At 41.7% G+C, this 27,468-nt stretch overlaps 2 protein-coding genes across 2 annotated transcripts; one reads left to right on the plus strand and one right to left on the minus strand.

The window, feature by feature from the left end:
- Window positions 1–1,953: 1,953 nt before the first annotated feature.
- On the plus strand, window positions 1,954–21,958 carry col1a1b (collagen, type I, alpha 1b). The gene is made up of 51 exons (XM_080049643.1): window positions 1,954–2,164; window positions 3,688–3,888; window positions 4,472–4,494; window positions 4,681–4,716; window positions 5,458–5,550; window positions 6,199–6,267; window positions 6,440–6,484; window positions 6,654–6,707; window positions 7,083–7,136; window positions 7,566–7,619; window positions 7,754–7,807; window positions 7,915–7,968; window positions 8,090–8,134; window positions 8,255–8,308; window positions 8,474–8,518; window positions 8,748–8,801; window positions 9,874–9,972; window positions 10,077–10,121; window positions 10,371–10,469; window positions 10,605–10,658; window positions 10,775–10,882; window positions 11,565–11,618; window positions 11,773–11,871; window positions 12,170–12,223; window positions 12,327–12,425; window positions 12,580–12,633; window positions 12,759–12,812; window positions 12,911–12,964; window positions 13,093–13,146; window positions 13,289–13,333; window positions 13,440–13,538; window positions 13,728–13,835; window positions 14,191–14,298; window positions 14,574–14,627; window positions 14,743–14,796; window positions 14,932–15,039; window positions 15,162–15,215; window positions 15,333–15,386; window positions 16,055–16,216; window positions 16,305–16,412; window positions 16,600–16,707; window positions 16,936–16,989; window positions 17,136–17,243; window positions 17,495–17,548; window positions 17,654–17,761; window positions 17,955–18,008; window positions 18,334–18,441; window positions 18,547–18,826; window positions 19,213–19,403; window positions 19,796–20,038; window positions 20,572–21,958. The coding sequence occupies exons 1-51, from the start codon at window positions 2,083–2,085 to the stop codon at window positions 20,716–20,718; spliced, it is 4,353 nt and encodes a 1,450-aa protein (XP_079905769.1). The 5' UTR covers window positions 1,954–2,082; the 3' UTR covers window positions 20,719–21,958.
- Window positions 21,625–27,249, minus strand: sgca (sarcoglycan, alpha). The gene is made up of 10 exons (XM_080049644.1): window positions 27,153–27,249; window positions 26,884–27,035; window positions 26,287–26,353; window positions 25,961–26,159; window positions 25,396–25,564; window positions 24,813–25,021; window positions 24,332–24,358; window positions 23,968–24,150; window positions 23,300–23,326; window positions 21,625–23,165 (listed from the first exon to the last, which is right to left on the minus strand). Exons 1-10 carry the CDS (start codon window positions 27,199–27,201, stop codon window positions 23,159–23,161), a joined length of 1,089 nt encoding a protein of 362 aa, XP_079905770.1. The 5' UTR covers window positions 27,202–27,249; the 3' UTR covers window positions 21,625–23,158.
- Window positions 27,250–27,468: the final 219 nt, after the last annotated feature.

The raw sequence follows: 27,468 nt of genomic DNA on the forward strand, positions 1-27,468 counted from the left end.
CAACCTGCACATCTCAAGGGCAGAAGAGAAAAAAATGCATTGAAATCTCATATATTTTCTGCTTTTAGAAGCTAGTATGATGTAGTATACCTTAGCTGGTGTAGCTTGGTTAAGATTTTTTTTGTGATGATATTTTGTGTAATCTTTCAATGATTTAGTCATTTGGAAAACCTTAAGTCAGCTCATTGCAATATTTTAGATGTCATACCAGCTACAAGGTTATCTATGATCGTTAGTAAATATAAAGCAAAAATTTATCTTAGGAATCTCCTATCTACAAGTATCGTTCTTTCTTTTCTAATGTTTGTTTGCCGATGGTCTTGTTTGCTGTTGCAGGTCATTTATGATCAGAGGAAAAATAGCCTGTTTCACAAACATTTCAAAGTTCCTCACAGTCTCTGTACGTACTAAGCTTTGGGAAGATGTATTTGGATATTTTGTGTATTTTTTCAACCATTAGTCGATATGATCCTGAAAACTACTGCATTGAGTATTGCATAGGATAAGGTATGCTGATGATCACAGGGAGAAGTTATAGCCAACATTCCCACGCACCTTTGTGCTCACACATCAATAAAAACATACACAATCTATTCCAAAATGTGATTGTTTCCACTACTGAAGACATAGGTCTGACATGATTTTGCACTAAATGTCCATAATAAATGTCTAGGAGGCTATTTATATTCTTCAATGGTCCCAACCAGTGACAACAAGGAAATGTTCCTTGGGTTGAATGGCTAAAAAAAAAGAAATGAGAAAAATAATACAAGGGCAGAGAGTAAATGAAAGGTCAAAGCGGGCCATTCTCTGTAGCTGTAGAAGCTGCAACGTGTCCACAGTGCAACCAGACTGCTTTGTGGATCTGCCAGGTTTTCTTCTCTCTCCCTCCCTGTCTCTCACATCATGGGATGGGCCTGCCTCTTTTCAAAATGATGGATTGTAACACTGGTTGTTGTAGGCTTCATGTTTTAAAAAGTGTTCATTTTGCTTCTTGATTACTGTATTATTGGAAACAAAGATCAAATGTATAGTTTGTAGCCGACATGTCCTTTGGAGTAGCCTTTACACAAGAGGCGGAGAGAAGTTCAGAAGCACAACAATGAGGGGCACATAACAAGATCAATACATGCTCTTCACTTAACTATGCTGCATATAATGTGTGTGTAAAGATATATTTGATCAGTGATATATGTGTTCTGCATGTCCAGTTTGATGGTGAGAAACTGCAGGTGCTTGACACTTGACACAAGATGTATAGGCCCAGAAGGAAAAATGCCTACATAATGACATTGTAGAACATGTACGGGAGAGACGCTCCACATTAGATTAGGCTAAAAAAGTATATCGTTTTGTCCACGTTCATCTCAGGAACCTCAAATAATCTCCATCTGCGCACCGTGCGTAAATTGCTCAACGTGCGTAAATTACGCACGTACTTTAACTGCTAATAATTGAACAGGAAACAAGGTGTTGAAGATCACATGAAAATGATCTAATTTTAAAATGCATAACACCAATCAATCCGGTACTCAGCTGACCTGAATATCCTCAATACATTGGGGCCTTATGAAGGCTATAAGCTTCAAATGATCTGTTGTATTAATAAAAGCATCCAAACGATTGAAAATCCCCTCAGCGGCACAGAACGCAAAAAAGACAAAACACCCGAAAACACCCCAACAAAAGCCTCAACAAGAAAAGTCCATGGAGGAGCAGAAGATGACAAATCGCGTCTGAACGGCGGAGAGCCGTCGCGTGAACGATCATCACCTCACCATCCACGTTTGAGCTGAAACGTGAACTTGTTTGACATGTTTAAAGACGGCCCCCTCTCTCTGATGAAGGAGGGACCCTGGGACTTGAACATGTACAAGTGATGTGGAGCGCACAGGACCTCCCCAAAAAGCCCAGGCATATAAAAGCCAAGCTAAGTCATTTGTTTAGGCAGTAGGGAGTTTCTGCTAGGGTCTGGATTGGAGTTATACACAGACCGGACCCTACCGTGCATGAGTGGCGTCTGAGGAGAGAAAAAAAGGATTCCCCCTTGAAACAAAGAATCTACATGTCTAATATTTAGACATGTTCAGCTTTGTGGATATTCGGTTAGCGCTGCTGCTCAGCGCAGCAGTGCTTTTGGCCAGAGGTCAAGGAGAGGACGATAGTAAGTATCACTTTCAAACATTGATTTGACTTGTGTTGGGACTGTGGCACCCTAAAGGATGTGGATAGCCCGCAAGGATGCTGAGGACTGATCGGGATACCTGGCTCCAGTGGCCACAGATTGTGAAAGTTGTTGCACTGTGGCACTGTGAGATTTTTTCCCTTCGAAATCTGGAAGCGAATAGGACTTTATAGAACTTTTCTTTATTGTTTTCTGGCGTGCAGTTACATGCTGGAGTGCAATGCTGAAGGGAGCAGCTGCGCTATCTCTGATGCGCAAAGACAAGACATTGGGTTCAAAGGGAGTTGATTGAAGCAGACCACAAGCATAAAACGCATTAGGAATGGCAAACCAATATGATGGAATCTTCATTAGATTAAGTTTAGAGAGTGGTTTTCATCACATTTAGAAAAATTACACCCTATTGCAAAGCATGTGCCAAGGTCTGTAGTTTTAGGCAATGCGGTTTCTCTCATGAGTTTTAACATTAACGCATCAAAAATGAGCAGACGTACTTTGTTGGGGAACCAAGCGATGAAGTGGAGACATTTTTGTTTAGGTTTAAGGCTTTTTTAATGTTAAGCATTTTGCACTAAAGGTTCATAAGAATGCATCATTGAATAAACAACATTTTAATCCAGTTTGTGTAAAAGTGGACAGTGTTAGCTGAAAAAAAAGGAGAATGGAAAAATAGCTTGAGGTTGACGTCGACAGTAAAATAGTCTAGACATCAATTAATCACGACATAGAGGAGAGGGTGCGGATTGTCTCGTTTTGTGGGTGAACAGCGACACCAAGTGGCAAATGCTGGAAGTATGCATCCTTCCTCCAAACCTTGGTCCTCCCACCTGGAGGCCCAACCACATCCAGCAGCCTGAAATGTAATTAGGGCCCAGTCACATTTTCCACCCATAGTTTTTGAGGAGGAAATGCTCAATTATATAGGGACGTTTGCTACATACGTATAAGGCCTTTAGGCACCAATGTTATTCTTTATTAGAAGCTGTATTCCTGCTCACAAATAAGTTTACAAACCCCTGATTTTTCAGCTCATTTTAATTTTGTTTCTTTGATTTACTTGCATCTTAATGAAGCCCTAATCTAACTGGAATGACAAAGGTTAAATAAATTATCTCAAATCAACTATAAAGAGGAATTCTGAGAGGAGGAAGAAATCTGCCAAACATACTGTGTGCTATAGGCCAGAAGCCAGAGCTGATTAGTTCACAGTCTCAGAATGAAAAGAACAATACAGATCTGCATGTGGGGGAAATGCTAAATATTTAATTTAAGGAATAATGTGCAAGTTTTGCAAGCAGTGTTGCTGATGTCTGCTCTAAGCCTATTGGGCCACATCTGGTGACCATATGATGCAGCTTTAGCCAAGGCCCAACCACATTTTGCCAGCTCATAGTTTTACATTTTTAAGAGGTTGTTCATCCTCTTTTTTAGGCTATTTCATCCATCCATCTCATCTTATTTACTGTTACCAAACTCACCGTTGTTTTTACTCTTTTTTCCAGGTCCATTTGGTGGCTGCACAGTCGACGGACAGATGTACAATGATAAGGATGTATGGAAACCACAACCCTGCCAGATCTGCGTCTGCGACAATGGCGAGCCCCTGTGCGACGAGGTGATCTGCGAGGACACCTCAGACTGTGAAGACCCCATCATCCCCGACGGAGAGTGCTGCCCCATGTGCCCCGACGCAGAGTATGAGGGTACAGCAACCTCCATCACTACCTCAACACTACTGTGATTTGATTATTAAGGCGTTTGTGGCGCCCCCTTGTGCCTCTCACCTGGACCTGAGGCCCTAAGCCTTCCCTGCTTTTCCTGAGGACTTATCATTCAGAGAAAAAAGAGATTCGCTTTGGATATACCTTTCGATCATTTATATGCATTCTTTTAACTATGGATTATACCTGCTCTATATGGCGAAGTCTGGCAGTGAATGTGTAATTTACCCGACATGCCTATACCTGTGCAGTGACACTGCAGGGTGCAACAGGGGCCTGCACACGCCACGTCTACCAAAACAACATTATTATTTCATATTGTTCGCCCTTTTCCACAGCTGATTATATTTAGAGTCAAATTCCTATGCTTTTGATTCAGTAATGCAATGAAATACTCTTATTTCATGCCTGTACCTGCCAAAGATAGCTCTGACTTGTATTTTATTGCTAGGATTCACCTGAGTACTTAAACAATATTTTGTAAATGTCCAAAGTTATGATTGTGTCCTTCATGAATGTTCGAGACGTGCTGACATTTTTTTTCTTTTCTCTGTTGGTTTTGTAGCTGAACCACAGATTCCAGTGGAGGTATGTCCCTTTAAGTTTATTTATGATTTTGAAAATATTGTGAATGAGACACAAATATTGCTCTCTCTTTTGAGATCCTGGCAGTTTAGTCAAGTTATCACGCCTGCCTACGTTCTAGATGATACACATAATATTTTGGATAAAACAATACAGCGAAGTCTAACTCCATTTTCCATCTGTCCGTAGCCAACCATTGAAGAAGTTGGCGACAAGGGAGACAGGGTATGTCCACATTTTTATGTCCTTCAATGCAAATCTTGACAGTGTTTTTATAGAATAAAAAATGTATCTATCTGCTATAAGGTGCAAACTGACTGCGGCCATAATGTATAAGCGACTTTGTCTTGATAGATATTTTTGAATGTCGTTTCCACAACAATTTACATTGGCTTCTTCCAACCCGTGCATTTTTGCTTGCGTTTGATTATGTTATCATGTTACTTAAAGTAGATTTTACAGTAGCTGCAAAGGCCTTTGTTGTATATCTCACAAAGAGTTGACAGAAAATGTGAAAATATACACAGTGGTGAAACCAATCTAACACTGGTGAAGCTGCTATGACGTAATTGTGGCAGATGACCTTCTATAATTAGGTCACAAGGTCAACAGGTCATCAAAAGTTCAAAGGTCAAATAAGTTACATTAATTGATTAAGTATTATTAAATAACTGTTCAGTAACAACAGCAAGAAAACACCAGTATTGCCACAGTTTGATTTCCAATAAATTGATACATATGAAATCATGTGAGTGACATTACAGAATGTAGAAGGTAAACGTTTAGGGTTTGCTATAACAAATATAATATAAAATTGATTATTATTTCATAGATAGGACATTCTGAAATTATTTTTTTTGGCCTTAAGTTTAGAGGCAACTTTAAAATGAGTAACATTAACAAAAAGATAAACTAATTAGTATAAAAATATTGCTTACTGTCTCCTTCTGCTTCAATTTTCCACAGGGTCCCGTTGGTCCTCCTGGCAACGATGGATTCGACGGACAGCCCGGCCTTCCCGGCCCACCCGGCCCCCCTGGCCCCCCTGGCCTTGGCGGAGTAAGTATCCCTGATTCACAACATCCACGACATCTGGGATTACACGTTATGCAGATGATTCGATTATGTTTGTTGACGTGACACATCTTAAAGAACCTATAGTCCAGGCTAAAACCTTTGTGTCTCCAGAAACCTCTCTTATACCAATTATTCTTTAGTCATTTAATGAGAGAAAATAGCTGACAAAACTTTGTGATAAAGACTGAAGGAAATCTCTTCCATTGTATTTCATCACTGGTGGTGGCATTAGGCTGGCTGGTTCTCAGGAATACGTCTGGGGAAATTCAGAAAAATCTAGTGTTGCTCTAAGCAGTGTGTCCTTAGTTGACACAAAAAAACGTTGCTTATTTATACAGTACCTTGACTTGTTAAAATGTAACTCCAGATCAAATGTGTGTTTGATCTCAGAGAGTCTTAAACTGCTGCTGAAATCTGCATACTTGTAGCAAGTTATTCAGCTTGACACTGAGTTATTGAGTCACTCCAACAAGTCAATTAAGTCTATACAAATAAACCTGATTGATTGATTAATTGATTGATTGATTGCAACTGTACAATGTAACTGTCAGGAAAAAAATTCCTTGCAATGTGCCCCGTGTGATGCTTCTGTGCTGCATTGACTTATAATACACCTTCTCCCTCTTACAGAACTTCTCTCCTCAAATGGGCTTCGTAGACCACTCCAAATCCAGCAGCGCACCTATTCCTGGCCCAATGGTATGAACGCTTCTGTCTTTTTCTCAACATACATTTATTTCTAGATATCCTCTTTAGGCCTGTTGTTGTTGTTGTGGTTGTGGTTGTGTTTTGCTTGCAGTGTGAAAGTTGTTCATGTCACTGTCAAATAGAGAGGATCATTTTTTCATCGTATTTTCCTCATCATTCACAGGGTCCTCCTGGTATTTCTGGTCGTGCCGGATCTCCTGGCGCCCCTGTAAGTATTCCCCTTATCGTTTGACATGACCATTCAGATTCCTCATTTTGTTTCTAGCCTCCGGTCATGTTATATTGCATCAGATACATAACTCTGCATCAAAGATCAATGCACAAACATCACGGAAGATTTTGTAGTAATCTTTTTTTTCTTTCTTGTTGTCCATCAGGGTCCTCAGGGTTTCAACGGGCCCCCTGGTGAGCCTGGAGAGCCTGGAGCATCTGTGAGTATACAATGTAAAGTTTGGTGTGTGGGGAGGGGGGGGAAATATCAGCGTTATCCATATTAATGAGGCCCAACACTGTGATCTTGGTTCCAGTTCATTAGCTTTCTACCCAGAAATATAAATAAAAGATTTCTTATTCCTAGTGTGATATGGAAAGTTATGATACATCATATATATGATATTGATGTTGACATTACTTCCTGTATTCATGGTTCCACTTCCTGTTGTAATAACTGACCCACTGACACACATCTTGAAGCCCCCACCCCCTTTCATATTTTGCCTTAGTTACATAGTAAACATTAACCGAACTTCACTCCAAATAGCCAACATTCATTTGTCCCTTACCTGGTCATGTATTGTGGTTTTCAGGGTCCCATGGGTTCTCGTGGTCCTTCCGGCCCCCCTGGCAAGAACGGAGATGATGTAAGTGATTTATTGATATTTTGTCTTCCCTGTCTATCCATCTTTAAAAGGCACTTCCTGGGAAGTTGTTCGGTTATTTCTCATGTATTAAGAAAAGGCCTTCATTGCTACCTCCTACACTCATTCATTCATTTCCTTGAAGGTTACATCCTGTAGTCGTTTACATCCACACACTGCTCAACACAATAGAGCTTTATTTGCCACACAACCAGGGTTGGTGGTATTTTTTTCTTTTTGGTACAACATACAGTAACAACACATAATCACAGTAATAAAGTGCAGCCATACCATGTCTCATATCTCACCAACAGAACATACTGAAAAACAAAACAAACACCATAGACAAGACAATTCAGAACTACCACAGGAGGCTACATCAAAAATCCTTAATATTGTTCATTAACGGAGTGAGTTGTGTGTCTCCAACAGGGTGAGTCTGGAAAGTCTGGTCGCCCCGGAGAGCGTGGAGCTGCTGGCCCTCAGGTGAGTGATGCTAATACTTCATCTGTAGTAGCAGAAACGATTTAATATTAAAGTAATAGTACTGGACATTATCACACATGAGGAATCTTCATGCTGTTTAGAAAATGTTTTAAAACATTGTTATCCTCCTACAGGGCGCCCGTGGATTCCCCGGAACCCCCGGACTCCCCGGCATCAAGGGACACAGAGTGAGTTTGGCAAAGCATTGAAAACCAAAACCAAATTTTTTTTAAACTGCTTTGTTGATGTAATAAGCGGTGACTGACTTGACTTTTGTGGTTGATCTTGTGCGCAGGGTTTCAGCGGTCTGGATGGATCTAAGGGAGACGCTGGAATCGCTGGCCCCAAGGTAGGATATAGCAGGATGTGCTGATCATAAAACTGAACTGAAAATAAAAGCTTTACAGCCATTCCAATACAATATCCAACATCAATATCTCACAGCTGATTCTTCTTGTGTTTGTCTACAGGGAGAGTCTGGTTCCGCTGGTGAGAACGGTATCCCCGGCGCCATGGTAAGCTTTTGCACTATTGCAATACATTATCTTCCGATTAATTATGTGTTTGTACTTCAGGATGAGATAAGACTATATGTTCTACCATTGTGAAGCTAATGTTGTAATGTCTCTTCTTAGGGTGCTCGTGGTCTCCCCGGTGAGAGAGGCCGCCCCGGACCTCCTGGCCCTGCTGTAAGCACTGCTTTTTTTTCTGTGTAGAATTTCAACTGTTTTATGGGCTCCTTAAGCTCGGACTGCTAGTAAAAAGACATGCTAAGCTATCTATTCTGAAACCTGTTTGATTTGAGTCCATTCTTATCAAATATCCCTTTGACATGATCTCCTCATCCTCTGCAGGGTGCTCGCGGTAACGATGGCAACACTGGCCCTGCTGGACCCCCTGTAAGTATTACTGTTTTAATAAGGTGCCTTAGTTCTACATGCAAATTGTTGTCAGGTTATGTCACCCACATAAAGTAGTGTGCTGACGTCATTACCTGATGCTATATTAAAGGGTGGGACGCACACCTTTGTAATTAGCATTGTAGTATTAGTATTAGTATTGTAATTTGCATTCAAACGTATGGATGTCCCAGTGAATGTCTACTCACATCATGTCTGTCATTTTCAGGGATCCACTGGACCTGCTGGCTCCCCTGGATTCCCCGGTGGTGCTGGAGCTAAGGTAAGCCTCTTGATAAATACATCTTTCATGTCCAAAATCTTTCATGTACAATACATTTGACCATTACAATAGGGTTGTCCCCTCTAAATATTTTATGATGTGTGTCATAACATCTATAATGAATGATTACTTGTACCTTTACAGCCAGGGACAAATTGGGAAGGCATGACACTATTTTACCTATTTTATTAGCCCCTATATCTCATATCTCATAATAATAATAATAATTGATAGGATACATATAGTACTTTTCTAGACACTCAAAGATGCTTTACACACAAATACAAAAAACAAAATACTGAAAATTGGAAGAAATTAAATACATTAGTTGGAAAACTGCAAGGGTTAAGCGCAGTCACCCAAGATGGACTGTAGGGGGCGTAGAAGGGAATAATGTAACAGTTCTGTCATCCTCTCCAGTCATTAGCCAGCTGGTTTAAAAATATAAATATATTTGGCCCAACACTGTTTGCCCCAGGTGAGCACTGTAGCCACCAGATGGCATCAGTAGATCTATAAGAGAACCTGAACTCTTATTCTAATATCCCGTATATATGTCTCACCTATAATGGGTTATTATTGTAAGAAGCAAGAGGAGAGTAGAAATAGCAACCAGGAATGGGACAGCACTAAAAAGAACATTTATAGTGCATACATCTTTTTTAATCAATGGGGATTTTTTATGTTGTTGAAATATTCCAAGCCTTGATTGTGTTTTGATTATGATGATTACAGCTTACAGTGCATGCAAATCCAAAAGGCTGTATCGCAAACATTTTAGAATCTTCCTAGTTCTAATATTTTGAGATGCTGTGTTTTTAAAATTTTCATGAGCTGTAAGCCTATATTATCAAAAAAAAAATTAAAAAATAAAGACACTGTACCTGTTTTCGTTTAGGTGTTATGAATCCAGAATATATGAAAGTTTCACTTTTTGAATTAAATGACAGAAAAAATACCTTTTAAATGATATTCAAATTTTTCTGAGATGCACCAGCAGTTTTGATTGGTTTAGACCCTTTCAATGTTCAAGCTGCAGTATTCTGAGACCCTGTTGCTTTCCGTTTAACAGGGAGAGACCGGACCTCAGGGTGGCCGTGGAAACGACGGACCCCAGGGTGCCCGTGGAGAGCCTGGTAACCCCGGACCTTCTGGACCCGCTGGAGCTGCTGTGAGTAGATACTGGACCTTCATGTAGTGGCATTCTGTGACATCATTATCAACACAACAGAACTGCTGAATGCACTTCCTCATTCCCTCTTCCTCTCTCAACAGGGAGCCGCCGGAAGCGATGGCGGACCTGGAGCTAAGGGAGCAACTGTAAGTACCACGCTCACTGATCAGGCTTAATCTTATGACTCCCAGTGTTGGGGACTAGTGAACTAGTAGTAACAAGTACTTTAACTACCTATGAAGAGCAAATTGGCACTTTTTAGTTCCGGCAAAAAACTTCTGTGCCATTTTTGTTGTTGTTGCTAAAAAAAGCAAGCTTTAAAAGTATATTCTCCAACACTGATGCCACCCTTCTATACAGTCTAAGATGACACCCTGCCTCTCTCTCTCCTATAGGGTTCTCCTGGTATTTCTGGTGCTCCTGGATTCCCCGGCGCTCGCGGTCCCGGTGGAGCTCAGGGAGCACTCGGTGCTCCTGGTGCCAAGGGAAACAATGTGAGTGAACCGTCGATTGTGTGATTTTTCAGTATTCACACGCGATGTGTGGGGGCAATGTGTGTTCTTTGATGTTATATTTTACAATATGATTTAACATGATCTAAATTAACATGTGTGTGTTTCTGCCAACAGGGTGAGCCTGGAAACCCCGGTGCTAAGGGAGAGCCTGGTGCCAAGGGAGAGACTGTAAGTTCCTGAATACATAATACATGATCCAGCATGCAACATTCATTCATCATGACTAAAATTGTGTGATCATAGGTAAAAAAGAGTGTATCTAAAGACCTTGCTTTCTTTCCCAGGGATCCGCTGGAATTCAGGGACTTGCCGGCCCCTCTGGTGAGGAAGGAAAGAGAGGAGCCCGTGGAGAGCCCGGTGGTGGTGGGGCCCGCGGACCCCCCGGAGAGCGCGTATGTTACTATCTCTTTCACATCAACTTCTGTCAGATTCGGTCATTGACGAAATGATGAAAAATATCGATGTTACCCATCCATTTTCCACTGTACTGAACCAACCAATACATGAGTTAGTAAAGCCACAATCCTCCAAACTCAACAATGTTATTATTTCCTATACTCTATCCATGTTCCTACAAAGCATTCGGCAATATTACAGCACGGTAAATTCCCAAGGGGATTCAAGGGTGAAGTTAGAGAATTGTTACCAGCCAATATGTCCCCCTCAATATTTAGAATTAAAAAAAAATTAAAGACAACCCCCTTCTAGGTAAAACTAAAAGTTCAGGGGGTCGAAATGTTTATACGTAATTTATATATCCTTCTTACCTGCAACTATACATATTACCCAATGATTTCAAACTCCCATAAAGTCGACCATACCATCTTAACCTTGCCGACCTCCCATTAATGCAGTGGCTTCTGACTAGCCTCCTGCATGGCAATACAGACAGGGTATTAATATTAGTAGCTAGCTAGCTAGCTTCTGTGTGTCACTAGTATACAGGAAATAAAGTGTTTGACACTCAGAATTTTCTGATCCCCCCCAGCTTAATTCCCCTAATGTTGAAACGAATCATTCATCCATATATACCTCTGATGCTAACATGGGTGCTATGTCTATTTCTTTCATTAGGGTTCCCCTGGTGCTCGTGGATTCCCTGGCTCTGATGGAGCTGCTGGTGGAAAGGTGAGTGTGTGAATCTACCCAATGATCAAAATGGCCCAGCTTTGTTTTTCAGCTCAGTACATCCTCAAATCATTCAAACCTATGTACTGTATAAACAATTAAAAACTATCATGACTCTTTCTCCTGTGCTGACTCTTCTTCTCTTGTGTTAAAGGGAGCACCCGGTGAGCGCGGATCCAACGGCGTTATGGGATCTCAGGGAGCCACTGGTGAGTCTGGTGCCCCCGGTGGCCCCGGAGCACCTGGATCCAAGGTGAGTTCTAGCAGCCATTTTTCTAATCATGAATATTTACATAAAGATTTGAGATTTGAGATTCAAATAGGGACTTTCTCAAATCTCAAATCTTAGATCTCAAGCTTTTAAATGCACGTAAATGTGTTATTGTAAAACACTTTGAGCTGCATTTGTTCTATGAAATGTGCTTACAAATTAAGTTTAATTATTATTATTAAATTTAGCACTGTGGAGTACATTTAATATATGACTTGTGTGTGTTTTGTTCATCTCCATACTCACCGAATGTTTGTCCTACGTGTCCTTCTCTCTACAGGGAATGACTGGTAGCCCTGGAAGCCCCGGCCCCGATGGCAAAGCTGGACCCGCTGTAAGTGCTGACTCTGGATGAAGATTTTTAGAATAAGGAACGTTAGCTGTAACATATACATTAAAGCATGATAAGCGAGCCTTATTTCTATGATGATTTTTAGGGTGTCTCTGGACAAGATGGACGCACTGGACCCCCCGGCCCCGCTGGATCCAGAGGACAGCCCGGAGTCATGGGATTCCCCGGACCCAAGGGAGTCGCTGTGAGTGAACTGTCGTACACATACTATGAAGTTGTACTATCAGGAAGAAATCAGTAATATGTACATCAATTTATGGATCTAAAAGGTATCGGAATACTGATGCAAAATCCTTTCATACAGCAGATGTAAGTGTGGACTGTTTTTTCCCCCCCAGGGTGAGGGTGGTAAGGCTGGAGAGAGAGGACCCGGTGGCGCTACTGGCTCAGTCGTAAGTACTTGATAATTTTTATTCAAACTTAACAAAAGATGCAAAAGATGTTCTTCGACAAAATAAAAGTGCTATAAAGAGCATGAACACTGTTGATAACCCTTTGGTAATGTTCTTATTTTCAGGGCGCTCCTGGCAAAGATGGTGACATTGGTGCCCCTGGACCTTCTGGACCTGGTGTATGTATCCCTTAGCTTTACTCCCAGTAACCATAAAACGATGACAGTACCACTGTTGAAAGGTTTTCTCATCACTTGGTTTGCTTCTTTGTGTTCAGGGACCCGCTGGAGAGAAGGGAGAGCAGGGACCCGCCGGACCCCCCGGATTCCAGGTAGGTTTTGAAGGCCAGCCTGACCGCTTGTCTTTTGTTTGGTTAGAATATTTTTCTAGCTATTTTCTAGCGATGTCACAATCCCACTTGTTAACCTGTAACATTTTCTACCTTTCTTCCTTGTGCAGGGTCTTCCTGGACCCCAAGGTGCTACTGGTGAGACTGGCAAGCCCGGTGACCAGGTAAGAGAATTGTGAACGCCCCTATCTACATTGTGATACATTTTATTAATTGCACAGGTCTAGTTTTAAGGTTGATGTTCTTGTTACCGTAAACAGTTAATATTAAGCCTTCATGATAACCTTCTCCCCTTGTCTTCTCCAGGGATCTGCTGGTGAGGGTGGACCTTCTGGCCCATCTGGACCCAGAGTGAGTATCTCCTTTATGGTTTTTAGAAAACAAATTGTGTCTCTCCCATTAACGATTAACAAGGTTTATCTGGTCTTAAGCTAAACTAAGTGGTATTATCCTTTAGGGCGACAGAGGTTTCCCCGGTGAGCGTGGTGCCCCCGGAGTGAACGGCCCAACTGGAGCTCGCGGATCCCCCGGCCCCGCTGGTAACGACGGAGCCAAGGTAGACACAACACAAAACTCTTTGGTTGTGCGGTTAGGATGTGTATTTGGTGAATATAGAATCCATCCGAAGAAAGAAAGAACGAAACATACATTACCAAGCAATTCGCCGAAATAAACACATATACCAATCACAGTATTATCAGTGGATGTTAATATGAGTATTTCCACGTTTTGTGTGTGTGTGCAGGGAGAGGCTGGTGCTGGTGGAGCCACTGGTGCTGCCGGATCCCCCGGTATGCAGGGAATGCCCGGTGAGCGCGGATCCTCTGGACTGTCCGGTGCCAAGGGAGAGAGAGTAAGTATCACTTTAAGTTTAAAATGTGTGATATGTAAGTTTAATGCTACTGATAGTGAGAGAAAAATGCAAAAAATGAGTTGTAGTGTTTCTTATGACTAAAGGAAAACCAAAACAGTTTGATTAGCTGATTCTCAAAATAGTTGCCAAAATACTAGTGTTTTATTTATTATTTAAATCCAAGTGAGCCTGAATTAATTCCAGGCTCAAGGACATTTGGCCTGAAGTGGTTCATGTTTTTTCAGCCATATACAAAGTTACAACATAGTTTGGTTGCTCTAACCTAAGCTAGGATGGGTTTAACGTTTTTAATATCATCACAAAGTGTCCTAAATGAACTTCCTTTTCTTCTCAGGGTGATGGTGGAGCCAAGGGAGGAGATGGCCTTGGCGGTAAGGATGGCGTGCGCGGTTTGACTGGTGCTATTGGTATGCCTGGACCTCCTGGCACTCAGGGCGAGAAGGTACGGCCAGACACAACTTTGGGTTTTAAAGCTACAAACATCAGCAAATAAAAAGCTTCATGATCTTTTACTGGTTTGGGGTTTTACCATTTCCAGTCTCTGATCAAAGAATATTTGTCCAACATATTTTTGCTTAATATAATTATTAAAAATTCAGTTCAGTTTTGATTTTTGCTAACTTTGATGTTTTAATTTTCGCCTCAAATTGTATTTCCTGGAACAAGATTTCTATGTTTGTCGGTGAAATAAGCATCTCATCTGCTCTGTGGTTTTAGGGTGAGGGTGGCGCTGTCGGAGTTGGTGGACCCACCGGTCCTCGTGGTGCCCCTGTAAGTTCTTACTCCTTCACAACTGACCAGATACACTTTTGTCTAGATGTGTATCTTCAATATACTAGGGTTGTAAATTGAGACCCTAAATCTCCTCTCCTCATGACTTCCACAGGGTGAGCGTGGAGAGTCTGGACCCAACGGACCTGCTGGATTCGCCGGACCTCCCGTAAGAATCTCCAACTGATTTTTGTTGTTGTTGATAGATTAAGATGCTTTTGATTGTGTCACAATATGACAGCATAGTTTAAGATTCAAAATGCTATAGGAACACGTGTATAACTGTTGTCTCCTCCCACCTCAGGGTGCTGACGGTCAGCCTGGTGCCAAGGGAGAGTCTGGTGACACCGGACCCAAGGGTGAGGCTGGTGCTGCCGGACCCGGTGGACCTCTCGGATCTGCCGGTCCTCAGGTAAATAATCACTGATTATTGACTACTTGATGGTTCGATCGAAAGAACACGATTTGACTGCCAATCCCACAGTCAAAGTGCTTGGTTTCTCCCAATAAATGATGATGATTTTTCGTCAACAGGGACCTGCTGGCCCTCCTGGACCCAAAGGTGCTCGTGGTGGTGCTGGACCTCCTGTAAGTATCCCATCAACACTGGAGATTTTGTAGATTGAGATGACAAAAATAGTGAAATCCCTGTTGCTTTATCTACCTTAACATGTGTCGTCTTTTTTATTTATTTTGCGTGTGTAGGGTGCTACTGGTTTCCCTGGACCCGCTGGCAGAGTTGGACCCCCTGGCCCATCTGTAAGTTTCACCCAGTCTACATAACCAGCAACTATAATCAACACAGTATGGACTTTAGTAGTACTTCTAGTAGTACCAATTTCATTCAGACATTCTAAAATATCAATTTTAAAACTTATCCAACAACAAATAGTGTCTGAAAAGGCTTAGGCTGAAGCAAAAAGCTTTTTTATGCCAATCCTATATCCTAAAAAACTAACTTCTCTTCAACCTGTGAATGTCACCATTAGGGATGGGTCCGATCCGATTCAATATTGGTATCGGGTCTATATACATATATGTTTTAATATATCTAAATTGTTTTAACAATTTGAGAAATTAAAATGTTAAGACCATAGCTAATATAATTCAAAAGTGAAGTTCTGATTTTCTTCTGTAATCAAACTATTCAAAGCAGTTAAGATAAACCTTGTTGCATTTTTGTATGTTTGTTGCTTTTTAAATTAGAATTACTGTTTTGCTTCAGCATTCCTAACCTTACACATAACATCGCCACCAACAAAGAAATGTAAATTAATAATTATGATATCGGACAGTATCGGCATCGGCCAATATCCAAAACCCAGATATCAGAATCAGAGCGTACTGAAAAATAGTGGATCGGTGCATCTCTAGTTAATTACCGTCACAATCTCCTAACCTCTTGAATCCTCTGCATGTCTTTATAGGGCGCTGGTGGACCCCCCGGACCCCCTGGACCCGTTGGCAAAGAGGGATCAAGAGGATCTCGCGGTGAGACCGGACCTGCTGGACGTCCCGGTGAGGCTGGTGGTGTCGGTATCGCCGGACCCGCTGGAGAGAAGGGATCTCCTGGCTCCGATGGATCTGCTGTGAGTGTCTGCAGTAGATGTTCCCGTGAAGGTTTCTGTGGTCCCCCTGTGGTTCTTTATTCCTCTAACCTAAGTTGTTCTCTACCAGGGTCCCAGCGGTGCCCCCGGACCCTCAGGTGTCATCGGACAGCGCGGTAGTGTGGGATCTCCTGGACAGCGTGGAGAGCGTGGATCCTCTGGCATGACTGGATCTCTTGTGAGTATTCGTCATGACCAGGGTCCATTGCATTCTGCTAAATGAGACAGAAAGCTAAAATAACCTGCAGTGTTTCCTATCTACAGTAGTAGGACAAAACAGTATCAGAAATGTACACATGAAAGTAGAAGAAAGGACAGGATTAACTGCAGATTAGAGAACTGACCCTCTCTTGCTTTTTCTTCAGGGTGAGCCTGGAAAGCAGGGACCCTCTGGAATGGTTGGTGAGCGCGGAGCCCCCGGACCCGCTGGACCCCCTGGACTGTCTGGTGCTAACGGAGAGGCTGGTCGTGAGGTATGATGAGGCCTCAATTAATCTGCTGTATAGTCATTCTGAATCAGAAAAAATGCATGGAGAACATGGACAGTAGTAGGGTCTACCTACCAATTCATACAGTCACACAGAATGACTAGCCTAGCATGTGGCTGTCCACCATCCGTTGCCATTGAGCTGTTTGATACAACCACACCCACACAAGTATTTTTTTTTAACATCTATGTTTTCTTCGCTGCTCTTCCACAGGGATCTGCCGGTCATGATGGTTCCCCTGGTCGCGATGGTCCTGTTGGCCCCAAGGTAAGCCTTCTACTTTTCATAAATACCACCCCCAAAAAACACAAACTTTCTGCTATGTTTTTCTTGGCAATTTAGTCCCCAATATAAACACAGAATTTGCCTTAGTTGCATACCATCGCCTAAAGATGAGATTGTGTCTCTTATAGGGAGACCGTGGTGAGGGTGGTAACGCTGGAGCCCCCGGACCTCCTGGTGCTCCTGGAGCCCCCGGAGCCTTCGGACCCTCTGGAAAGAATGGAGACCGTGGAGAGGGTGTAAGTTCTCCTTCCTGCTTATCTTGATCCTGTTTAAAGATTTGAACTAAATTTGGTTAAACAATGCACAGATTTAGCTTAGTTTAGTTTATTGAGATCCCCATTAGCTTCTGTCTTAAACAGTAGCTACTCTTCCTGGGGTCTCCAATTATTCCATAACAATATTACATTAGCTGTGTTTCATACATCCAGAGCATTCAGAATCAACAAGCACAACAACGTTCTGATTTGATTGTGATCTTTCCTTTTAGGGACCCGCTGGCGCTCCCGGCCCTGCTGGCCCTGCTGGTGTCCGTGGTCTTGCTGTAAGTTCATCATAACATAATGTCAATCCATGGCATCAAGATAAAAACCTTCCGAGATGTTTTGTGTGTTGGTGTTAACCTACAGTGGCTGTTGCTTTGATTCAGGGACCTGCTGGTGCAAGAGGAGACAGAGGAGAGTCCGGTGAGGCTGGAGACCGTGGCCACAAGGGACACAGAGGATTCAGTGGAATGCAGGGTCTGCCCGGAACCTCTGTAAGTAGAACTGTCTTAGAAGATTTCACATTTCTTAATTTAAAATGGACAACGCACATAATTCATAGTTATGTGTAGATTACTGCATTGAACAATCTCAATTTTTCTCACTTTAGTGGTGGAATTTAAACTCACTTTCTTGAATTCATAATGCCTCTAACATGATATTCACATTATCATCTTCTGCTTCTAGGGAACCAATGGAGAGAGAGGACCTGCTGGCGCTTCCGGACCTGCTGGACCCAGAGTAAGTACAAACAATAGAGCAGCAATGAATAGGTACACCAATAGAAAATTCACTTTGGAAAAAGGCATATGGAATTGCATACAATACATCAAAGTAACATTAATTTGGCTATACACCTATCTAGTTAAGCTAGAAAGAACTAAACAAACCAAAGGGAACAAGATAAATCAAATAAATACAACTAAAGGAATAACATAGTAAACCCTACAGGTTCTAATTGTAGACACATTTACCAGTTCTACAAAGCATTTCAGAATTTCAGAAAGCGGAACTGCTTTGTATTGATGCCCTCTCATCAAGTGATCATGTGCCTTCTGCTCCATAGGGACCTTCTGGATCAAGCGGCTCCGTTGGTAAGGATGGCATGAACGGTATGCCCGGACCCATCGGACCCCCTGGACCTCGCGGTCGCAATGGAGAGATGGGACCTTCCGTAAGTTGCACTGTTATCTTTGTTTGAAACACAGACTTGTACATCCATCACTCCCTGAATGTGTGTGCAGTTTGTTAACCCCCTCGGTGTCTCCACTCCACACAGGGACCCCCCGGACCTGCTGGAGCCCCCGGACCCCCTGGTGCCCCCGGCGGAGTCCCGCCGCCAGTATTCCCAATGCAGGAGAAGGCCCCCGATCCCTTCCGTGGAGGCCACTACCGCGCTGACGACCCCAACGTGATGCGCGATCGCGACATGGAGGTCGACACCACCCTCAAGACCCTGACCCAGAAGGTTGAGAAGATCCAGAGCCCCGACGGTACCCAGAAGAGCCCAGCCCGCATGTGCCGTGACCTGAAAATGTCCCACCCCGAGTGGAAGAGCGGTGAGTGCAGACCGTACAATTCGATACGATACAATAGGATATTACTTTATCGTCCGAACAAGTCTGAAACATGTTTTGCATCGCAGCAGCTTCATTCACAGCCTCAAAGAAAAGATAAAACAGACAACAAAAGATAAGCATTGAGACATAAAAAAAGGACCCAAGAAAACACAAGTACATTCAACATAATTATATCGACAGAAGACAACATGTAAGGCTCATCAGTGAGCTAAGTGTCCTGCTTTAGATTTTTAATAGTTTTTAGATGTGATAAATTAGAATGCAATCTTTACATGTGAGGTTACTACAACATGCATAACATACGGTTGAAGCATAATGTAAAGGTGAGCTCATATTCAAACTGTTTTATGTTTCCTCTGTTACAGGCATGTACTGGGTTGACCCCAACCAGGGATCTTCTCTGGATGCCATCAAGGTCAACTGCAACATGGAGACTGGAGAGACTTGCGTCTCCGCCAGCGATTCCAGCATCCCCATGAAGAACTGGTACCTCAGCAAGAACATAAGAGAGAAGAAGCACGTCTGGTTCAGCGAGTCCATGACCGGTGGATCCCAGGTAAGAAATCAAATTAAAAAATAATTAATTTAAATTAAAGATGTTGTCATTTAAGTTTGATAAACTTAACAGAAAATGTGTGTAGATGAGGCGGGCTATGTTCTGGTTCTTTTTACGCAATAACTATTTTGAACCACTCAAACGTTCTGTAAAGAGAAAGACTGCTGCCATAGAGACCCTTAGAGTCTGATATGGCCACGGCCACACAGTCCTGTCAAACGGTCTAGGCAGTAAAGAAGCCCCTTTACTCATTTATTTTCAATCAGACTATTGTAAAAGCCTATTGAGACACCCAACTATGATATCATATATTGCTTTTTACTATTTTAGAACAGGTTTCCAGAGACTTTTAACTAAACATGTGTACCCTTCTCCTCCCTTCCGCCACGCAGTTCCAGTATGGCAGCGAGGGATCTGATTCCGAGGATGTCAGCATCCAGATGACCTTCATGCGCCTGATGTCCAACCAGGCCTCTCAGAACGTCACATACCACTGCAAGAACAGCATCGCCTACATGGACTCCGCCACCGGCAACCTGAAGAAGGCTCTCCTCCTCCAGGGCTCCAACGACATCGAGATCAGAGCCGAGGGCAACAGCCGCTTCACATACAGCGTCAGCGAGGATGGCTGCACGGTGAGTTATCCGTCTCTCTAGCTTTTATCTAGGTCTACGGCTGCGTTCCAAAACCCATACTTCCCTGCTATTTAGTATGGTAGAAAGAGATTTAGGATGTCCCAGTACATTTGGTCAGATGCAGCATGCTTAAAGATAACCGGATAACCTACAACATTCGGTCAGGATTTTTAGTGTGGAAGTCAGCATACTTTTTGGGTGATTCTGACCCACAATCCACTGCACACCGGAAGTTAAGTCACATCGACTGAGCCTTCGTGTGAAAACAACCAGCAATGCAACATATACAGTATATAAGCAATAGGCAAGTTCAAGGCTTAAATAAATATGTAAAGGTGTGTCCCAACTGTTTTCCTACTGCATGGAAACTACCTACTGTAATAGTCAGCTGTAGTATGTAAAATATTAACAACAAAGAGTATGCTATTTGGAATGGAGGGTACATCTTTTAGAGATGTTGTCACTAACAACACTCGTACAACACTTTTTTGAGCAATTTTTGACCTTTTTCTCCCTTTCCTTCCTCTCCACAGTCACACACTGGCTCATGGGGCAAGACAGTCATCGACTACAAGACATCGAAAACATCCCGCCTGCCCATCATTGACATTGCTCCTATGGATGTTGGTGCACCTGATCAGGAGTTTGGCGTCGAAGTTGGCCCCGTCTGCTTCTTGTAAAAAGAAAGAAAGAAATATGGACATGACATTGTTGTTTTTTTTCTAGCAGTCATCTCTAAAAATCCTTTTTTTTTCTCTATGCATTCAAAACTCATTCGGCTGCCATTGGTCCACATGCTTAAAAAAAAACCACTCTACTCAAGACGGTGTTTATGTTTTTCCAATCATGAGAAGCTCTTGGGACTGCTACTTCAACCAAAAAAAAAACCCGACCACAAGGACACTTTAAAAAGAATCTTTTGTTTTCCACTGGCAACAAGAAAATAATATATACTTGTGTAAAATTTCCCCCTGGAGATTGAGAGAAAACAAAAACGAAAGATCAACTCACGCAATGAAACACAGGTGACTTTTGCCATTTTTCTACCACTGCGGGAAAGGACATTGAAAACAACAAATGATATGTACCATTTTCTGGTGTTAAATAAATTGTAAAAAGTGTGTAAAAGTGTCTTCTTGTTCTAAAATTCGAAAGAAAAGAAAACACCCGAATGTTGCACAGAGAGCAGAAAAAAAGCACGAGACAAAAGCAGCTCACCTTCATTGCAAATGCGTACATTAGATGGCTACCTCAAAAACAAGAAGTCACGCCCCGTTTTTTTCTTCAATGAAAAGGGTATATTTTACACGAGTCTATTGTGGGGAAATCAAAAAAATCATTCAAAGGTGCTATGAAAGAACCATTTCGATGAGGTCCAGCTATTGGTGTTTGATGGTGAAACTATCGCTGTCATACTGTAATTATTGCCACTAATGCCTGCGGAACCTTTGGTGCTACTAAATTGACTCATGCATTGTCTTGTTGTCTATGCAGTGCAATTGTTTTCTTCTTTAAGTGTTGGTTCAAAGAGGTCCTCAGAAAAGGTGATCACTGCAGATGTAATGCATGCAATCATGTCCCTGTAGATAACAAAAAAGCCAAGTGACTCTATCACTTCCGGGCCCATGTGTTCAGTGTTGATCCTTCTGTCTGTTTGCCCCCCCCCCCCTGTGGAAAAAATAACTCATCTTCACTAAAAAGAAAAAAAATTACAGCACAAATTTCCCACCCCTCCCCGTTTGTTTATGTTGTTTGTTGATGTCTTTTCGCGAAGAGTTTCTTAAAAAAGAATTTGAAGCAGACCCACTTTCATGGTTTAGGAAGAGAGATTCTGTACTTATTTTGTACATGTATAATAAATTGAGATGTTTTTAATTATTTTCTGGGTGCTGAAATAAAGCATGTGAAGTGGTCTACTAAGTTGGCGGATGTTTTCACTGTCCTGTTTTGGCAACTGTTGTGAAACTGAAAAAATCCGGTGTTGAGGATTTGGAAAGCTCTTAAACTGCATTTCACATATCCAGAAAGCCCATAGGAGAATCATGCATGTCCTGACGTTTGAAACAGAGTTAAAATAGCTTTGAGAATCAACTGTTCCACAACAGGTGCACTGATTAAGTTTTCTATTAAGCAGCAGTGAAAACAAGGCCATTATCCAAAATAGTCCAAACAGGCTTTTCTCCACATATCTCCATCAATACACACTACAATGTTTTCTTACCTATACTGTATATACACCCATAAATTCCCTTTAGAAATTTCAGTTTAAAGAGTACAAAATACAGCCGATCATCAGATGTTCTTAAGAAATACAGACACTGCAGTTGTCTTTTTTATCTTTACAATCACCAAAAATAGGGAGTTTTGCATGATAATTAAGTTTGCCCAAACTGTTAACAGGAAAGAGGAGATGTGTGTCTGACCCAAAAACTCTCAACTCAGATGAAGATACACCAGCGACATCTACTGGACTTTTGTGCAACCACAGCTGCTGTAAAGGGAAGTTAGGTTAGCTAAGGTTAGGTTCAATGTCATTGTCTTCTCCCCAATGGCAGGGTTTCATATCCAGGGAAGAAGGGATGTTGCCATTCTAAAAGTTCAAAGCTGAATCATAAGGCTCAGAAAACTACTGCTCTGCACTGATGGTTTGTCCTTTTTATGACTGGTATTGCTTTCAGTAGCAGAAAATGTAAAAGATCTGAAAAGAGATTGGAGCAGTATTCTTTAAATTAAGTTTAATGGGCACGCAGTGGGGCTGTAGTTCCTAACCATTTTGGATTGTGACGCTTTAGAGCAATGCAAAGTTAATTAATTTGGTTCATAAGGGAAACGTTGGAAAATGTTGAGCATGTCCTTTAAACCAGGAAGCTGGACTACACAATGAAGAATGTGGCTTTTGACTTTTTTTTTTATTGGCATTAAAATATAGTGCTATACAGAAAATCACAAAGAGTAAATAAGAATTTGACAACCTACACACTATTAATGCATTGTAATGGCACCTACAGGAGAAATTGAAGCATCATTCGCACTGCAGATATAGAGACACGAGGGGTGGTGACGAGTTACTGTATGAATAACACTCAAAGGTTAACCAAAACACTGTGTCCATCGTTGTTCTTACTTCCTGAAAGAAAGAAAGAAACATGATGAGTTGAAGGCCTTGAAATCATCAATATTAATCCAAAAATAAAATACAGAAGCCTAAATATAGAGCACAATGACTGCAGTTTTGTGGGACCTCCCATGAGAGGGTTTTACCTGGGCAGAGTGTCACTGTAAGGATCACTGTGGAGAGAGGAGAAAAATGATCATTCAAGTTAAGGATACATTTGACTTTCAGGAAAAGTGATTCAAAAGGGAAGTAGCCTAATTGATTTCAGTCACATACAAGTAAGAATAATTAAAGGTGCAGTGTGTAATATCGGTGTATTTGGCGACATCTAGGGGTGAGATTCTAGATCGCAACATTCCCTTTCTTATCCCTCCTTTCGAAGAATTTACAGAATCCACAGTTTCCGTCAAGGACAAGTAACTAGTAACTAAAGATGGCATCATCCAGCACTTCCTCAATACTTTCCATGATATCAAGTGATTAGGTGAAGACACCCACTTTATATAAAAACGGGTAAGCCATTTGTCCCTTCCAGGCTACTGTAGAAAAAGTGGTGGTGCAACATTGCAGAGCGTCCAACTCCTATGTAGATATAAAATGCTCATTCTGAGGTAATAAAAAAAACTTTTATTTACAGGCGATTATACACTAATTAAAACACACTTAAGAATATTATAGTCCATTTCTACCAAGTGTTTTCTGAAAAAACGCTATTCCCCTTACACACTGCACCTTTAAAGCAGTGCAACTAATGTTTAAGACAGTATGAGTCGATCCATGTGGATCAATGTGGATGCATGTAGATTGTCCTTACTGCTGGGCCATGATGAGTGGGATGCGGGGGTTGTCGGAGTGCTCCATAGGTGGAGAGCTCTCCCCGGTCCTGAAGTTGAACATGGGCAGAGTGGACTGAGGTGGATTGACGCCACGCTGTCCCGCCATGTTCCTCAGCTCACCGGTGTTCCCGTGAATGGTTTGTTGGTGGTACAGCTGAATTCTGCAGCACACGGGACATCACATAATATACAGGTGTGTTGTGTTTTTCTTACAGCCATTTCAATGACAGGTTAGACACGTTTATTGTACTGCATTAGTTCACTGAGAGATTCTCACTGATTCAACTAATATGAAGAAAGCTAAAAGCGTCAATCAAAACAGTAAAAAGAGAATGTACTTACTGGTTTGTTCTTGCATTCCTTTTCTCACTATATAGAAAAAAAGAGAAATGTGTCACCTTGTGTCACAAGTTTATCAGGATTAAACAATAGACAAAATATTAGCTTAATTTGCTTAATAGTTCAGTTCACTTATTAAGGCTGAAATAAAATCCAGTCTTAATACACTGCCTAGGATATGTTATTAAAGGGGACCCAACATAGCTAGCAACATACCCATTTACAGAGCTTAGGCTGTGTTTAAACACTGGAATTTTTTTCCAGCACACACACGACGGACAGGTAGTGGATCGTGAGGAAATATTCACTATTTTGACAAAAGATTTTTTATCAACAAGCACTCTCCAGAATTGTTGACTCCACCTTTATAGACCAAGATCAGGGAACGGGAAAAAAAATTTGTTTTGTGATTTGGCGAACTGACCCTTTAACCCAACAACACGGTAAATCATCAATATATAGAGATTGAAAAACCGATGCGTACACTCCCTCCCGTCTGCAGAACATGATGTAGGCCAGCAGCACACACAGGATGATGGCCAGGATCAGGGGCACGATCACCGTGACGATGTAGTCGGGGAAAAAGTCTCTGCTGGGGGGCGACTCTGGGGGGTCGTACTCTCCCCCGTCCTCCAGGATCCCTGAGCCCATGGTGGGGGCAGGGGGGGCGGGCTGAGGACGAGACAGGTCAAACTGTGGGGAGAAGCCAAGAAAAGGTACTTTTATTCAGAATCAGAATCAGTGTATTTATTTATATTTACAGTATACAGTATAGCACAATTCAGACACAAGGCAATTCAAAGTGCTTTATGGGGAGAGGGGGAAGGGGGCATAGAAATACAATACAAATTAAGATATAAGACAATATTGAGATTTCATTGAAGAGAAGATAAAACACAAGATACAAGTCCAGAAAATAAAATGTAATTTTGTATTGCAGAAATACTTTTTTACGTTTCCTATCTCCTTTATTATTAATAAAGAGAAAGGCTTTTGCATACAAACAAACCTCATTGCTCATTTACATATATCACGGCATATACTACTATATATAATGTATGACTCACCAGCTCCGTCTTGCACCATGTGATACAGTTGCTGGGGATGCTGCAGAAGTTACATCCTCCTGGGACCCTGACCTTGGCTCCCGATGAGCACTGCTTCTCATGCTCTGGTTTCAGCACGCTCAGGAGACAATCTGAGAAAGACTGCTTCGACCCCACCTTCACATACACACTGATACACACAAATCAGATGTTCATAAACACGTCCGTTTGCCCAAAGTTAAAGGTGGAGTCAGCGATTCAGGAGAATGGTTGTATTCAAAATCACTTTTTTGTCAAAAACAGTCTGTCTGTACTATTTATGCACAGTGTTAATACACATAGGCTCTGTAGTTGGGCATCTTGCTAGCTAGGGTGGGCCCCCTTTGTTAACATACCCTTTTTTTAATATACCAGTTTACGGAGCCTAGGCTTTGTATTAACACCCAATTGTTTCTGCAGCGCACACACAGTACGGATAGGAAGTGGATCGTGAAGAGATATTTACTGATTTTGACAATAAGTGATTTTGACTGAGTCCACCTTAAAAAAGTGCCAGTAAGGGGTTTGCACAAATCTCTCTGTTTACCCTTCAAAGTGTCCTGCGAGAGGGAGGGGAACTCTGCCGCCACGGTCGAGGGCGTTGGTGAAATTGACGATTTCCAGGGCCTCCGTGTCCCACAGCTTCTGCAAATCCTGCTTTACCTCACTCTGAACAGAAGAGGGCAGCACCTTCTCAATCTCCCTCAGCTTGATGAAGAACTCTGCTTGATAGGGCAGCCGTTCAGCTATGAGGGATAGAAGTGGTTACAACAACCATGTTCACCACGTCCTCTGTCATCATATCATTAGTAAAATCCTAAGGTAAAAATACTTTGAAATTGTGAGAAAAAGAAAAAAAACTGACAGCCATACCTTCAGTGAATGTGATCACGATTATTTGTCTGGTTGTTTCATAGCTCCGCTTGTTGATGGCATAGATCTGTCCGATAAAGAATGAGATTTTGTCACAACCATTGATTTTTCTGCTGTATGTGTGTGTATGTATGTAGAAAACAATTTTGTTTACAACTTGGAACTTTTTTATCATAATATTTCAAGGGATTTTTAGTAAAGATTTGTACATTTTTGTCTGAGCCTGTGTCATTTTTCATGTATTATTTGTTAGCATTTTTTTTTTCAAACGTATAGGTGAGTTTGTCTGGAAAAAAGTATAGTAAGCTGTTGTTGGGTAAGGACAATTTTGAAGATGCTAAACATGACAGGACATGAGTGGATAGATGATGTCGGCAGAAATGAAGCAAAATCAACCTTAACCTCTGAAAAAGACTGTAGTTAGTTGATACTATGAAGAGCATTTTGTGTTTTGTTTGGGGTGTTTAGCCCACTATTCACAGGAAATACAAAACTACAAAACGCACCAACATATACGACTAAAAGGCAACAAATAAGGCCAGAAATAAAGCGCTTCATAAGTCAAACTCTACGTTTATGTAAATGATGACTTCTCACCTCGATTATAGACTTTCCCTCGGATGTTGGCGTGCCGTACAGGAATCCGTTATCAAAAGGATGCCTTTGGGTGAAGCGCAGCCACTCTGGGAGGTCTGGGAAATTCTGCTGGTTGCACTTGAAAATCATGGGGTCATCGTACAAGCGCCCGGCTGTATTTCACACAAAAATAGCAGCAGAGAGGTGGACACAGACACAGAGAAATTAAACTCTAGGTCTTGTGAAATAAATGACGCACGAGTGAATGGATATTTTGATAAATTACTCACGGTAGAGTTTTGACAAAGGTTCAAAGTCATTCTGAAAAGTCTCTCTCATCACTTCATATGTAAATAACCTCCCCACAGGAGTAGTTACTTTGTGCTCTGCATTGGACCCAAGCAGACTGACGGCACAAACTGTGTGGAAGTATACAAAAAAAAAATTGCATAAGATTTAACAGATTCAACAGAGAGAAAGCCTTAAACTTGCAATTACAGTTTAACAACACACAACCCCTAATGTTGAAGTTACACAGTTTATAATGTGTATACAATCCTTGACAGCTGTTATCAGTGTTAACACTTCAAAAACACACCGGCCTGA

This window comes from Ammodytes marinus (assembly GCF_949987685.1).
Source record: "Ammodytes marinus genome assembly, chromosome: 20".
In the NCBI taxonomy this organism is placed as follows: Eukaryota; Metazoa; Chordata; class Actinopteri; order Uranoscopiformes; family Ammodytidae; genus Ammodytes; species Ammodytes marinus.

What these genes read in the sequence shown, in the direction of transcription:
- col1a1b (XM_080049643.1), top strand. Translation starts at nt 2,083, where the DNA reads ATGTTCAGCTTTGTGGATATTCGGTTAGCGCTGCTGCTCAGCGCAGCA. An exon ending in CCGGTCCTCGTGGTGCCCCT is followed by an intron (nt 14,628 to 14,742) that starts GTAAGTTCTTAC and finishes TGACTTCCACAG; the next exon opens with GGTGAGCGTGGAGAGTCTGG. An exon ending in CCGGACCTGCTGGACCCAGA is followed by an intron (nt 18,009 to 18,333) that starts GTAAGTACAAAC and finishes TCTGCTCCATAG; the next exon opens with GGACCTTCTGGATCAAGCGG.
- sgca (XM_080049644.1), bottom strand. Translation starts at nt 27,201, where the DNA reads ATGAGAGAGACTTTTCAGAATGACTTTGAACCTTTGTCAAAACTCTAC. An exon ending in CTCGCAGGACACTTTGAAGG is followed by an intron (nt 25,565 to 25,960) that starts GTAAACAGAGAG and finishes TGTGTGTATCAG; the next exon opens with TGTGTATGTGAAGGTGGGGT. An exon ending in CATGGTGCAAGACGGAGCTG is followed by an intron (nt 25,022 to 25,395) that starts GTGAGTCATACA and finishes TTCTCCCCACAG; the next exon opens with TTTGACCTGTCTCGTCCTCA.